Genomic DNA, 16,476 nt, shown 5'->3' with positions numbered 1-16,476 from the left:
AAATTACATCCACATTATGCCCTGAAGCTCTAACTGCTCTCATGCATGCCCTGACTGTGGGCTCCCTACTCAGCTTTCTGAAAATACTTTAATAAGCTGAGGGAATCAACCCTAGAGGAAAGTGCTTACCTCGGGAGTTGGCCGAGAGCAATTAGTAAATGTCACTCCTCTCTTAGGTCACATTGCAGGCTCAAGCTCCCCTACAAGGGCAGCCCCTGGCACAGGAATCTCTGTTCACCCCTATTGCAGAGTGGGCACCGTTGGCCATGTCCCAGGTGCTGGTAAGTGCAAGTACAGGTGGTAACTACTTGACGGTCAGCATGGACATGATGCTTTGAAACCTGTTTCTGAGCTGTGTGATGGGTGGACAACACTCAGGCACTATTGGGCACATTTCTGCCCTTACACAGAATATCCATTTGATGTATATATATATCTGTTATACAGAGGCTTGATGGTCCATTTTTCCTCTTTGACCTGTGGGGCCTGAGATAGAATGAGACAAGTGGTTTTATTAATACTGCAAAATCTATTTTGTATCCCATTAATGCCATGTCAGGTGGATTAATTACAGACCTTCCAAATGTCAGTCGCTTCTCACTTGTCTATAAAATAGTGACCTATTGGAACATGTGTCACTTTTGAAAATGAGCATGACTCCGTATGTTTCAATGGCTTTGAAATCTATGCCACTCTTGCTGATTAGAAATGTCATTCCCACCACTCGGCAACGTTGATGGCTTTGTTAATTATATTCTCTTATTATTCTGCAGTTAACATCGATCCCACTCCTTGCCAATGCATCCAGAAATAACTGGTTGACTGCTTTTACGGCTAGCTTGGCAGGGGGAAGGGACTGAGAGACGTAGTGGCTGATGCTGCAGTCCAAATCGGTTAGGCTCAGCTGCTCTGCCTCTTGATGTGTGCAAAGCAGACTCGGTCAGGGAAAGCAGGGCTCCGAACCAAAAGTAAAGCTGAAATATTCTATGATAATATTGCACTGAGAAATGCTGAATTAAAGGGGTCTATGCAGATTAATATATTCTGCCTACAAGCCAAAATGATGCTCTTCTTGACACTCTGCACACAAGTACCTTTCCACAAGTGAGCAGCTCTGAAGTTACATAGGCCCACGGCTATAATCAGCTATTTCTTTCCAGTATGCAAAGGAGAGAGATAGAAACATAGAAAACCTACAGCACAACACAGGCCCTTCGGCCCACAAAGCTGTGCTGAACATGTCCCTACCTTAGAACTGCCTAGGCTTTACCCATAGCCCTCTATCTTTCTAAGCTCCAAGTAGCCATCCAGGCGTCTCTTAAAAGATCCTATCATTTCCACCTCCACCACCACCGCCGGCAGCCCATTCCACGTACTCACCACTCTTTACATAAAAAACTTACCTCTGACATCTCCTCTGTACCTACCTCCAAGCACCTTAAACCTGTGCCCCCTTGTGGCAGCCATTTCAGCCCTGGGGAAAAAGCCTCTGACTATCCGCAGGATCAATGCCTCTTATCATCTTATACACCTCTATCAGGTAACCTCTCATGTATAGTTTAAAACTGATTAGGAGGAAAACACAAATGTCCTGGACTTTTATCATGGGGAAAATCAAGGAAGTAGGGAGGGAGGCAGAAGAAAGGAAGTTATAGGCCAATTAGTTCTGCAGAAGAGTCCCAGCCCGAAATGCGGACTACCTATTCATTTCCATAGCTGCTGTCTGAGTGTCTCCAGCACTTTGTGTGTTGATAAGGAAGTAGGCTGGATGTCCAGAACACACTTGCCAAGGTTTAGATCAACCCACTGTGCTTGCGTTATCATTTCTGGGAAGAGGGCTTCCCTCCACTCTACAGGGCCAGGTGAGAGGTAACCGACAAAGGGCATGTCTCCAACCCTGGCATTTATCAGCAGGATCAAAAAGGGCACTAAACCAGCACTAACACGGCTTGTGAAAACTGGTTCACCCAGTCAGGGTGACTCCAATTCCTTAAAATGAAATGGTGGACAAACTTAGTAAGTATTTTGTGTTAGTTTTCGCGGTGGAAGGCACGAGCAGTATGCCTGAAATTCAAGAGTGTCAGGAGGCAGAAGTGAGTGTCATTGCTATTACTACGGAGAAGTGTTTGGGAAGCTGTAAGGGCTGAAGACAGGTAAGTCACCTGGACCAGACAAACTACACCCCAGGGTTCTGAAAAAAGTAGCTGAAGAGACTTTAAGAGGCATTAGAAATGATCTTTCAAGAATCACTAGATTGTGGAATAGTTTCAAATGACTAGAAAATTTCAAAAGTCACTCCGGTCTAAGAAGTGAAGGAGGCAGAAGAAAGGAAGTTAGAGGCCAGTTAGCCTGACTTCAGTGATTGGGAATACTTTGAAGTCTATTATTGAGGCTTAAGTTTTGGGGTACTGGGAGGCACATGATAAAACAGGACAAAGTCAGCATGACTTTCCTGGGAAATCTTGCTTGATAAATCTGTTGCAATATTTTGAAGAAAAAACAAGCAGGATAGACAGAGGAGAGTCAGTGGATGTTGTATATTGGATTTTCAGAAGGCCTCTGACAAGGTGCCGCTCATGATGTTGTTAAACCAGATAAAAGTCCACGGTATTACAGGAAAGCTACCAGTAGGGGTAGAAGATCAGCTGACTGGCAGGAGGCAAAGAGTCAGAATAACAGGGGCCTATTCTGCTTGGCTGCTAGTGATCAACAGTGTTTCATAGGGGTTGGTAATGGGACCACTTCTTTTCACATTATATGTCAACGATTTGGATATCGGAATTGATGGCTTTGTGGCCAAGGCTGTAAATGATATGAAGACAGGCAGAGGAACAAGGAATCTGCAGAAGGACTTGAGACAGATTGGGAGAATAGGAAAGAAGTGGCAGAGGGAATATAGCGTTGGGAAGCATATAGTCATGCACTTTGGTAAAAGGAATAAAAGTGTAGACTATTTTCTAAATGGGGAGAAAATTCAAAATTCAGAGATGCAAAGGGACTTGCACAGGATTCCCTAAAGGCTAACTTGCAGTTTGAGTCAGTGATAATTAAGTCAAATGTAATGTTAGCATTCACTTCGAGAGGACTAGCGTATAAGAGGAAGGATGTGATGCTGAGGCTTTATAGGGCATTGGTCAGATTGCACTTGGGAGTATTGTGAGCAATTTTGGGCCCCTGATCTAAGAAAAGACGTGTTGGCAATGGGGAGGGTCCAGAGGAGGTTTACAGCAATGATTCCATGAATGAAAGTTTCAGTGTTTGAGGACCATTTGATGGCTCTGGGCCTGTATTTGCTGGAGCTTAGAAGAATGCTGGGATCACCTATTTGAAACCTATCGAATATTGAAAGGCCTAGATAGAGTTGATGTGAAGAAGATGTTTCCCATAGTGGGGGAGTCTAGGACCAGAGGGTACGGCCTCAGAATAGAGGGATTTTTATTTAAAACAGAGATGAGATGAGGAATTTCTTCAGCTAGAGGGCAGTGAATCTATGGAATTCATTGCCACAGACGGCTAAGGAGGCTAAGTCATTGTGTATATTAAAGCAGAGTTTTATAGGTTCTTGATTAGTCAGGGCATCAAAGGTTATGGAGAGAAGGCAGAAGAATAGGGTTGAGAGAGATAATAAATCAGACATGATGGAATGGTGGAGAAGACCTGATGGGCTAAATGGCCGAATTCTGCTCCAGTGTCTTTTCGTCTATCGGAGGTGACTCTCATGACAGATCAGATCAAATAAATTACCTGTTGGACAGCCACTGATCTCGGGAAAGACAGATCAAATGGGACTGTAAACTGGATAGTTGGATAAGTCCAGTTAGTTTAGAGGTTCATGAACTTAAATTTTCCATTTGATAAGCCAAATACTCCATCAAATTAATTAATTCTCCAAATGTTTATTAGTCTGCCTCTGCAACTAACTTACAACATACAATGAGAACACACCTCAGGAGCAACACTATTTCAGTATGAAAATAAATGGAAAACAGGGAATAAATAGGGGAAGATGGAAGAAAAATTCTTGACAATTTTACATGCCTGGAAAGACATTTAAACGCATGTGCCTTGGCAGCTAACAACAGTTTCTCTCAAGTGCTCCCTGCTATAAAATTCCAGCGCAGCTAAGGCCCAAGGCAACATATGCAATGGAAGAGAACTTACACATTTAACAGGGCCAAGGGCTTTTCCTCCACTTATTTCATCAGTATTTTATTGGGATTTCAAGGATTAGCTGGGAGTACGGTGGGGGGGGGGTGCTGTGATCAGCTGTTTGTGAATTGCTTGGATAGTGTTGAGCACGTGGAAATATAAAGGAGGTTCTTCGTGAACAGCCCATTTTTTTTCTTTGAAGTTAACCCACTTGAAGCTGCTTTCTAGCACCAGACTCCAAGGGGTAGGATCTGATGAGATGCAGTGCCCTTAAGGTGGCCTGATAGATTTTGTGGATGTTCTACATAAGCAGCTCACATACTCCATAGGGCCTGCAAGCATGAGAGAAGATTACAGAAGCAGCATCCAGTTACGTATAATCTACCATTCCTCATGAACAGAGATCTCTTTGTGTAAGGCCAGAGAGAATAGTGGGAAAACTTGCACTTCCAAACACCAAGATAAGTTGTGATTTTAGTTACAGATTGCTTCCACTTAGAAAAAAAAAACAGTGCAACATAGAAAACGGCAACGAATGCAAGATTTTCACAGTCTGTAAAAAATCTTGCACATTCTTGTGGCATTCCCTGGTTGGACTGTGGTTGAGGTGACTCGGGTCCCCAATGATCCTTCGGGCTCTTTTTACACACCTGTCTTTGTAAATGTCCTGAATCTTGGGATGTTCACAACTACAGATGCACTGAGCTGTCTGCACCACTCTCTGCAGAATCCTGCGATGGAGGGAAGTACAGTTCCCATACCAGGTGGTGATGCAGCCAGTCAGGATGCTCTCAATTGTGCCCCTGTAGAAAGTTCTTAGGATTTGGGGGCCCAGACCAAACTTCCTCAACTGTCTGAGATGAAAGAGGCGCTGTTGTGCTTTTTCCAGCACACAGCTGGTGTGTACAGACCATGTGAGGTCCTTGGTGATGTGGATGCTGAGAAACCTAAAGCTGTTTACCCTCTCAACCCCAGATCCATTGATGTCAAAAGGGGTTAGCCCATCTCCATTCCTCCTGTAATCCACAACCAGCTCCTTTGTTTTTGCGACATTGAAGGAGATGACTTCTTCCCTGTAGGCTAACTCATTATTATTTGAGATTAGGCCAGTCAATGTAGTGTTATCGGCAAATTTAGTTAGCAGATTAGTGCTGTGGGTGGTGTCACAATCATAGGTATACAGGGAGTAAAGGAGGGGACTTAGTACACAGCCCTGAGGGGCACCTGTGTTGAGAGTCAGAGGGGTGGAGGTGAGGGAGCCCACTCTTACCACCTGCCGGCAATCTGACAGCAACTTTGTTTTGGTGAATAAAAATATTCTCCTGCCATTCTTCATATAACTGCATGGGAACTTTGATATTCACTTGGAAGAGTCGACAGGCTTAACCCTCCTTATAAAGATGGCACCTCAGTTACATTTACATAAAATCTGTACTGAAGTCTAAAACCAAAATAGTACAGAGGATGAAAATCTGAAATAGACCAGAAAGTGCTGGAAGTACTTTACAGATCAGGCAACATCTGTGTAGAACAATGAGTTAAAGTTTTCGAAGAAGCCTTTTTAATTTAGTAGCTTATTGGAGGTGAAATATCACCTCTCTATCTCTCTACATTTTCTCTCTCTCTCTCTCTCTCTCTCTCTCCTTTCAGCCTGACCTGTGGAATATTTCCAACATTCGCAATTTCATATTTGTACTCATGTCCCTAGAGCACAGTATGACTGCTGATGTGGCTGAGATGGCACCAACAAGTCAACTGAAATGTTTAATATGTATTTCCAGCTCCATAACCCATATTCCGTCCCACTAAATTTCCACTCGACTAGGTGAGGCACATTTGTTCACTGGGATGGTTGTTCTCTGTTTGTAAGAATGCAAAGCAGCAGGACTGTGAGAGAAACAAATTTAAAACATTTCTAGATGCCATGGCCCCATCAAATAAATGAACTGGCCAATATGTGTTGGTGAACAGGAAGTGTCATTGAATTTGCAAGATCAAAAATTCAAGAACAGTAAAAATTCCAGTAAAATTACTCCAACCTGAAACTACAACCTGAGTTTCTGTTAAAGCCCTGAAATTCTAACCTAGTTATTCAGGATCACTTCTGTCTGCAAGGCGAAGGGTTAAATGTCAAGCCTGAGCTCAAAGGCAAAAGGCTTGCTGGGCCCAATAGAAGATAAAAAAACAATTACATTGGTGAACGTAGGGTCGATGGTACAAAGTCAACAAGAAGGAAATGCCATTGAAAATAGCTGAAGTAATCTCTCAACAATCTTATTGTTTAATCAACGCCCTTTGTATTATTTTGATTTATGCAAAAGAAGTTCATAGCTATAAACAATTCTAGTTTTATTGTGCTTTAATTTTTCAAAAAGCATGATTGTAAGTGGAATTATTCTACATAATTAGTGCAAAATGAATCTGCAAGCCATTTTATATTATGCCTTAATTTTATTTTCCAAAGCCAATGGAAAAGACGGAAAAGGGTTATTAACTGATTCCAATTTTACATTGTTGCATAAGGTGAAAATCTACACTTCTTGCATTTGGCAAAGTCAAATCACGTTCCACACTTATTTTCACAATGGGGACCAAGGGACAAGTAAACATAAGTCTCTGTTTGATTTCCAGAATGTCTATCCTCAAAAGGGACAATAAATCCATTGAGAAGAAGCCACTTGTCAATTTGTGAATTCAACTTAATCCTTTGAATGATGTCACCTTTTTTTTCTGCATCTCAGTTTAATTCATTTAACTACTACAGTGGCAAACAGGCTGCAGCTGACACAAGTAGTTTAACTGATAATGCAATGCAGTTCTGGATTATGCAGAATTAAGTGTTATTTTATAATAGACAGCTGCAAACTCAGTTGAAATGAATTCACAATAAACAGAAAATGTTTTTGCTCAGCAAACTTCCATCTCACTTTTGTACCTTATCTTCTGGAGCAACCCCAAACACTAGATCAGGTTGCTTTTCTTTAAATACATTCGCTTACAATCCAATTTAATCACACACAGATGATTTTCATGAACGATTGTACACTACTGGGTCTTCAGTTTGCATCAGTAAAGCTTCTTTTGTTTTAGTCCATATTTGTATTGTTTTATCTCTGTAGAATATCCTCGATGGTTGTGTGCCAGATTCGTTCCCTGGGGAGGTACACGTAACGTAGTTTGCCCAAGCGAGTGGTGAGCTACCTACACTTGCTACTCTCCTACCTACTCTTACCTGGAGCAGTACCTTGCTCCCCTGAGCTGGCTTGTGATTGGCAGAAAAGTGAGATATAGCAGCTCCAGCCTTAAAAATTGCTTTGACAGTCAAATAAGCCAAGGCCCCAGGTTGACTGGCTGTCTTAAGTGTCAAAAGACATTGAAAATTTGTGAATGCATCTGACAGTTAGAATCATTCAAAAAGTATTAAAAATTAATCATACTATCAAAAAGTGCAATGGGTTCTAAACTTTTGAGAAATATTTTATTGAAAATAACAAAAACACCTGTAAACACAAGAGCTTAGTTGCAGGACTTGCATCAGGTCTGACGTGGCATAAGTTCATGATTATTTTTTTCCCTGCACATTGGGTGTTTGATGGTCTCTTCTTTTTTAAAGGGTTCTATTGGGTTTCTTTGTTTTGCAGCTGCCTGTAAAGAGATGAATCTCGAGGTTGTATATAGTATATATACTTGGATAATAAATGCACTTTGAACTTCAAACTTTCAGGGGCTACTTTTCTGGTACAGACGCTGCAAAGCCATGGAACATTCGCACCCCACCACCAATCTCTCTGAATGTCCGAGCAGACAGAACATCAACAGAGCTTGTCTCTCGGGAAATACAGAATGTCTGGTACTGGTCTTCCTGTGAATGACCCTCAGAAATGTTCTGCTTCTCCTCTCAAAAAAGCGGCCGTGCATCAATGCTCTACCTGCCCAAGTCCCATCACAATGTCTATTCAAAAATACAGAATCGCCCACTTTCTATATCATCACTGTCTGTATGACCATTTCCTACCTGGTTTTTCAGAGAATCTGTGCTTTCTTATCAGACTGGATCTAACAACTTAAATGTTTTAATTGGCGCAGGTTCGTCTACTTCCCAAACATTCTGGGTGTGATCATGGCCGGAAGAAAAACATTTTATTGTTACCTATCCCACGAACTTTGTGGTTGACCCAGCCTGCATCATGTAATGTGTGAGGACGAAGACAACGGCACTCGTAATCTGATGGAGAGTCTGATTCACTGTGAGTGAGAGGTGATGTTGTGTTGACTTTCAGCAGACGTGAAAATAAAATCAGTGAGATTCTATTTCCACTGCCAAGCCTCATTACTTATTCTCAACCATGGAAGTGAGCTGGCAGACTACTTTCGAACAGTCATCTTTATATCCCAGGACAATAGCAATGGAGGCTTCTTCAAAACCGATAGTCTTCCATGAATTCACCCTGTTTATGTTGCACATGTCATTCAGAAATGCTATTCAGAGAATCAGTGCTTCCACTGTCAGTAACATTACAAAGGAGCAACAATTATATTCAAGCTTCTCCATCAAAGTTTAATAGACTAATGTTAATAGCTATCATCAGCTCATACAGTGAGAGCTGATAATCATCATTACCTAATACAGTAGGTGGTCATTTGTAATCATCATTAATGCTTCTAATGTTTTTAATATAATGTAAGGTTCACTCCCAATGTCAGATATGATTTGTTGTTTATAACACATCATAACAATAATTATTGGAACTATAGCAATGTTAATACACAATTTGTGCTTTAAAAGGTACCTAAAATAAACATTTGTTTATAAATAAATAGTAAAGATGTTTACAATACTAAACAAATAAATTTGAACAGCAAAATGAGGTAGGACATTTATAAACGGAATGGGTGATATAACATAGTGATGTCTTCCTGTACTCAAAGTCAAATATTTGCATGTGCTCACACTGCTGTGCATAATTTTGCAAATGAGACAAGCAACCTGAAGAATTTTATTTCTGGATTATGCAGGAGTCCGACCAGAAGCTGCTTTTGGCAAACAGCTTAAAACATCGGAATCGGGATATCATTTGGATCACTGCACTGTAGAACAGCTGAGCTTTGCAGCAGAAGCAAGGATTCCACTGTTCAGAATGGGGAGTAAGTAAAGTTGTCTGTTGTGTTACTTCCAACACTGCCCCATCATGTCTTATGTCTCATCTTTCTGCAATCTTTGACAAATTTGATCAGTTCATTCTCTTCCAACATCTCTTTACTGTCCAACTCAAGTGAGTGCTGCAACTTGGCTCCATTGTGAACTAGCTATGAATAACTGTTAATTTCTCTCTCAATTTTCCCAAAGATCTATGCTTGCCACTTCCTCACTTACACGTTGTGTCTTTCAGACATCATCCACAGTCAGAGGGTCAATTTTACCTCCCATGGTCCCGACTCCAATTTCCATGTCTCCTAATGACTATGCTATCAGCTAACAGCCCAACACAACCTATAGGCTTGTAAAAGTTGAAATTTCTTGATAGAATCCATTATGCCAGTCCCAGTCACAAACTTAATTCCTTTGCCAATGACCACGCCTTCCCTCTTGGCCTTGTGATAGACAGAATTGAGACTTTATATAGTTCTCGGTCCTATTAAACCTCAACCTCAACTCCAAAGCCTAAAAAATGCCTACTTTCACTAAGATTGTCTTTCTCCCTACACCAGTAACACTGATAAACTCCTCGACCATGATCATTCCAAATTCAATTCATGATCACTTCCGGATTCAGCTTTTGTCATGCTCGCCCCCACCCTCGCCAGCTTCCCCTTTTCCACACCACAGATATTAACTCATTTAAAAATTCTACTTCTCAGAATTCCATCAGACCAATAACCTCACAAACAGATTCACTATGACCAGCATCAGGTCCTGATTCCTCCAACACCCCAAGTGTAACATTCTCACTGCTCTATGTGTATCTGTTAATATCTTCAACCTCCTGCAACGTTATCTGCTGCAAACTCTTCCCTGCTCTGACACTGGCTTCGTGTGTATTCTGGGCTCGCCACCCTTTTGCTCCATCACTGGCAGTCCTGTGGAATTCCTGGCTTGACCTTGACTTCCAGAAAAATGGGCTAGTCTTATCTGCTTTGCATTACTGCCTAAAGTCAATATTACCTGCATATTTTCATTGACCAGGGTTGAAGATAATTCTGTGATCTGCCACTGACTTAAAGCCAATGGAAGTGTGCAGGGAAGTTCCACTGGCTACTGGAAATTCTTTTACTTCAATTGTCACCGCAGCACTGCAATTGTGTGCAAAGTACCTCAGAGTATGAGTGCTTTGACATTGCTAGATCTCAGTCTAATAAGTCTGCAAGTAAAATGTATTCACTGTTGTAGTCACTGTCAGCAGTGTTATTGCTTTCATTTGTACCAATTTTTCAAGAATTCCACAGATTGATGCATGACAGCAACTTGTCAAATTTGGTTAAGATTCAATACTTTGCATTGACAGGAAACAGAATGTTTTGGAAACAATGCATACATTTACTCAATGAGAAGAAACTGTTTAAACAATGTTTTAGATATGACGGATGTTTTACATTGGATGAGGTTGCAATTGATATTCAAGGATGAACGAACGGCAAATTGAAAAATAACACCACACCTCGATCCTTCAGCATTGCTATTATCTTTTCAATTTTCAAAGTATGAACATCCTTTGTTCTGTACAACACCACAGTATTCTCAGAAAAATTTCATCAATCCTAATCTTATTTCAGCTTTGAGTTGGATGCTGAAGACCCACTGAAATCTCAAAGGTATGGACAACCAGCAAGAACTTGCTGAAGGGAAGATGTCATCAGGGTTCCAACTGAATAGTTTCTCCACCGTAAGGATTTCCACAACAAACAATGATGTTATTGAGATGAGAAATGAATGATTAATATTTGATTGAAATCAATGGCATTACCTGTTCCATAATGTTGTGGAGCCGCTCTACTTCACAATCTACCACAAATCTCTTTTCCTGTTTCCTTTCCAGGTCTTCTAAAAGCCGTCGGTAGCTGGCATCATTGAAATTCTCAATACAGATTGCGCTGACTTGCCAGCCGTTCTGCCCTGCTTTCTCCATAATCGACTGCAGTATGGAGTACCCTGCATTAGGTCATAAAACAAACTTAATTTAAGGAAATTCATTGCTGGTAGATGACAGTGTTTGGATGTCACTAATTAAGATCTATCAATCTTTTAAGGAGTGGGATACATTGTTTAGGAGATCATCTAAACAAGAGAACAGTCTTTTTATGCCATGTAGCCCTCCATGAGGAAATCTAAATTGTTGAAACAAATGTACCATCATATATCCTTAGTCAGTGTTACTAAATACATTCTTTGCTACCATCAGGACTTCGTAATTTACCTCTAAGTGTTCAATTCCATGACGTTTTAGAGGCAGAATACAATGTGTGCTAATCCCATACATGACCAACCTGGGCCAAATTTCTAAACAATCATAGTTTGATTTTACCTTGTCCAATGTCACAAGGACAAAGTTTATTCAGGAGAAAATGAATCTTGGATACCTCCACTGTTCATCATTCTCATGAAATGAGTGTGGCATTGTTGTCCCTGCCAATTCTTTCCTTCTTCGCACATCTGCTACACACCAATGATTCACCAGCTACAAGCTTAAACGGAAACGAGCGAGCCTCACTAATTAGGGCTGCCAAGTTTTCATTCTTTATTCTCTTCCCACCAGTCAGTTAGTGCATAACGCAATGATTGTGGCTGAAGCAGGTTTAATTTGTGGATAATTTTAACCATTTCCTGTGTGAAAGCAGTTATGATTATAACATGCATAGTAAATCAGGCATCTTCCTGGCTCTGAACACTGACACAAAGTAGTAAAAACATGTAAAACTGGGTCCATCCCATAAACCTCAAAATGTGATCAAGTGTGACTGAAAGAAAGTGTGTTTCGACAAAATAAAAGAACAATCCAAAGGTCATATTTTGGATTAAAATATAAGAGTTTTAAGGTAACAGATATCTTAAGAAAGGTCACAAGCTAAAAATGACAAATTATCCCAGCCAAATGACAACAATCAGGAGATGGTGTCTGATTCAGTGATTAATACGTCAATTAAAAATACAACATATCTTCATGATTTAATTACCAAATATCTATTTATTCTATGTTTGCAAAAATGCAGTGTTAGGAACAAAATCTCATTTTGAGAACTGATAGCAGAAAGCATGTTATAGACGGTTCTGTACCAGCCTCAGGCAAGTCAAACCTTTGACATATTACTGCACAGTAGAGACTGCATTGAATCTCAGAAACAGCACATTGCAGCAGCATCAAACTGCATTGGGAACGGGAGATGCTAAAAGCCAGTCTTTAAGAAAGAATTGATTACCGGTTCAGTTGGACGTTGAGGAAGAGGAGCAGAAAATTACAGGGTGGAAATGGCAGAGAAGGCAGCCATTTGATCCACTGAGTCCCTAGCATTACGATTTTACTAATCTCCAATCCGCCAGTCCTCAATCTCCACATACCTATCCAATATCCCTGCTTTCACTACATGTACAGGTAATGAGATTCAGATCAAAAATACTCTCATTATGTATAATAATCTTTCCACAGATGCCACCTCACTAGCTAAGTTATTCCATTTTAATATCGCTCTCTCACACATACAAACAAACAAACAGAGTTCAAGCTGGGTTATCAATGTGTTAAAATCTTTATTCTTCATATTATATTGTGCAATCTGGTGCAATATTAACTCTTTCACCTTTGTGATCACTTATGAAGTTGAGGGATGTGAACACTTACCATAATAAAAGAAGAGATTTATTTCTAGCAACACACACAAAATGCTGGAGGAACTCAGCAGGCCAGGCAGCATCCATGGAAAAGAGTAAACAGTCAACGTTTCGGGCCGAGACCCTTCATCGGGTCCTGAAACTGAAAGCGTCCTGCTGAAGAATCTCTGCCCGAAATATCGACTGTGTACTTTTTTCCATGGATGCTGCCTTGCTTGCTGAGTTCATTCAGCATTTTGTGCGTGTTACTTTGGATATCCAGCATCTGCAGATTTACTCTTGTTTGCCATTTATTTTTAACTCATTTTCTGTTCCAATCAATGCCTGATGTACAAAAGGGCACTGACTTACTCTGGAGTACTTTCTGCAGATCCATCTGCCCTCTGTATAATCACGGTACACGTAACAGCAGTGAGCTATATGGCAGTGAATACAGCAGAGGAATTGGCAATGCCAAAAGTAATTAATTCTTCATCCAAATGTGGTAACCTCTGGGATCTCTACACAATGCTACACTGACTCTAAATAGCTATTGTATTTGGAATACATCAGCGAGTGTGTGATGGTCGATTTGATTATGATAATGAAATATACAGTACGTACATATTGATGCCTTTACAAGCAATTCGTACTTTTCAAAGGCACATTGTAAAATTTAAAGGAAGTAAAGGCATCTTTCCCAACACATCCACAAATGAGCAAATGCTCAGTAAATGTTTGAGGCAGTTTATGGCACCTTCTGGTTACCAGCTGGCTCTTGTTGTCACATGGTTGTATTACCGAAGTACTGGCCCTTAAAATGCCAAACTTTAATCTGGATGCTGGCTCCTTCATAATGAGATGCATTTCACACAATACATGCTCCCTTCTTACTGTCCTTTTCACAACTGTGTCAAAAACACAATAGATATTTACTCCGTGCCTTCTAATTTAACATGCCATCCCAATCCGCTTTCAGAAAGGTTATCAGGTATACGTGACATTGAGCAGCATGTCTGGGTGGGTCCGCAAAAGCTTTGTCACACAGGTAGGTTTTAAGGAGCTTCATAAAAGGAGCAGAAAGATAGGCAAATGCATCGATGAAGGAAATGCCACAGCTCAGAGCTGAAGGCACAATCGCCAACAGAATGCACCTACAACATAATCAAAACTTCAAGAAGCTCGATTTCACCGGCTGATTCAGATGTCAATCTGTATCAATAGCTCAGACTGCTGTTATTTTTCTTTCCTTCTCCCTCTCCGGCCCCTGCAAGATGGCGCCAACAACCGACCGCGACATCCTGCAGACAGCCCACGAAACTCTTCGTCTAAATGTTCTTCTGTTGAACTGCCATCGATTGCAGACTGTTATTTCCATTTTAAGGATGTATTTTTGAGCTGACTAAACGGGGCACATTGATGATCTCCCGGGGGACTCGGCAAGGATGAGAAGGGTGGCCATTGATTCCTAATAGTGGGACGTGAACCCAGGGCCATCTCCATTACTCCGCGCCGGTTGAGGTGTCGAGGACGAGAATGGAAAATGAACAGATATTCAACGCAGTCTGCCCGCGTTCGATCAGTCTCCCTCTCGCTGCCCTGGCAGCAGGAACGGGAGTCTTGGGTCCCAGACTGCAAAGTTTGATTCCTAATCCTCAACATTCAATTGCTCAGCAGCTCGCTGCTGTGGACTCACTTTTGGGGTTTCCGCATTTTCAAGTTTAATATCCTCAGCCGTAAACGAGCTCCTTGGCTATGGCTCACTTTGGGGGCTCTGCAGTTCATGTTCCACGTGTTTTTGTTGAATCTTTTTCAATACCCGCACGATTTGATTGAGGCACTTTGGCCTGGCGCTGGCTCCGAGGCTGGGGCCTGGCGCTGGCTCCGAGGCTGGGGCCTGGAGCTGGCTCCGAGGCTGGGGCCTGGAGCTGGCTCCGAGGCTGGGGCCTGGAGCTGGCTCCGAGGCTGGGGCCTGGAGCTGGATCCGAGGCTGGGGCCTGCAGCCGCTGACGCAGAGTTGAGCTGACCGACTCGGTGGCTGTGGCACAGGGCCTCTGAACAGGCTTCACTCACCTCGGCGACCCCGGCCCGTGGAGGTGGACTCTGAGGTTTGATGTTTCATGTTCTGTGTGTTCTTTGTTTTTTTTTGTTTGCTCAATTTGTTCTTTTTTTTTGTGCATTGGTTGTTTGATGGCGTTTGTTGTGTGAGGTTTTTCTTTAAACAGGTTCTATGGTGTTTCTTTGTGGCTGCCTGAGGGAAGATGAACCTCAGGATTGTATATACATACTTTGATAATAAACATATTTTGAATCTTCTAAACTCTCTGGAGAGAATCTCTCCATTAATGAAAGAAATATCTCTTTGAAGTAGAGGAGCTCAGAGCAAAACTTTTAGGGAGAGGGTTTACAAAAGAGAAAAACACGTGGGGTTATTTTTGTACTCTAGTGCAATCCTAGGAGAGCAATTAATTTTGATAGTCGAAGATACAACACTCGAATGTTTTCATGGAGGGAATGGTGAAGCAATTCACCGCATCTGCATCCCTTTGTTATTGAGAAGAAGAATGAGACTAAAAGGCTTGCTACCTTTGGGGCCAGCATGGATCCAATGGGCCAAATAGCTGCCTTCTCTGTCTTTGTATGTATAAGGTTGAAGGAAATAAAGTGGGAATGGAAATGTGGATGGCGAATGGTACAAAGAATTGATGAGAGATGTCCCAATCCATGATTAAGATGAAGGAGCCTTCAAAACAATTGTCAGGGCGGTAACACTGAGCGGGATTTAAAAGCTTGTCATAGAGTTACAGAAAAGTTCATCACGGAAATAGGCTATTCAGTCCATCTAGTCCATGACAAGCCATTTAAGCTACCTGTTGCCATCAACCTGCACTGGGACCATAGCCCTCGATAACCCCTACCATCCACATACCTATCCAGACTGCTCTTAAACATTGAAATTGAACCTGAATACACCACTTCCACTGGCAGCTCATTCCCCACTATCATGACCTTCTAAGTGAAGTAGTTTTCCCCGTGTTCCCCTTAAACACAAAGAGAAGGGTAATAGCTGGGAAAAGAAATTTACACTGGTTTCTAACGTGGGAGTCATCCATTTCTACGATGGTTAGTCTCCACTGAGGTGTTGCTGCCTTTCCTGCCCATTGCTTTTTATCTTCCCCCCCTACCCTGACCTTAAAAGCTCTGCCCTCTTGTATTAACATTTCCACCCTGAGATAACAGTTCTAGCTGTCTAACCTGTCAATGCTTCTGATCTTTGTATAAACTTCTGTCAACTAGAGGCGGGAGGAGAGAGAGCAGTGCATTGCACATGCGCAGCCCTCCGGTGAAAAATCAAATCGTATCCGTTAAATAGGGGCCGTGGACAATTCTGATTTGATGGAGAGGGACGTGAAAGCACAGAGGACCATCTGGAGAAATTTCTGAAATGCTCGTTCGCTGCTATCGTTACTGCGTGGTTGGGAATCTTTCAGAGGGTAGGCCTCAAAATCCCCGGCTTTGCCTGCTGT

At 41.7% G+C, this 16,476-nt stretch overlaps 1 protein-coding gene across 5 annotated transcripts in view; it reads right to left on the bottom strand.

The window, feature by feature from the left end:
- Positions 1-16,476, bottom strand: part of LOC134349571 (glutamate receptor 4) — a 244,598-nt gene that overhangs the window by 142,428 nt on the left and 85,694 nt on the right. For all 5 annotated transcript variants that reach the window (XM_063054098.1, XM_063054099.1, XM_063054100.1 and 2 more), the window contains exon 4: positions 11,112-11,296. In XM_063054098.1, coding sequence (XP_062910168.1) covers positions 11,112-11,296 — 185 coding nt within the window. The remainder of the gene's footprint in view (positions 1-11,111; positions 11,297-16,476) is intronic.

Source organism: Mobula hypostoma, chromosome 7 (genome assembly GCF_963921235.1).
Source record: "Mobula hypostoma chromosome 7, sMobHyp1.1, whole genome shotgun sequence".
Classification (NCBI taxonomy): Eukaryota; Metazoa; Chordata; class Chondrichthyes; order Myliobatiformes; family Myliobatidae; genus Mobula; species Mobula hypostoma.
The sequence above is the reverse complement of the archived record's forward strand: the minus strand, read 5'-3'. Positions and strand labels throughout refer to the sequence as shown.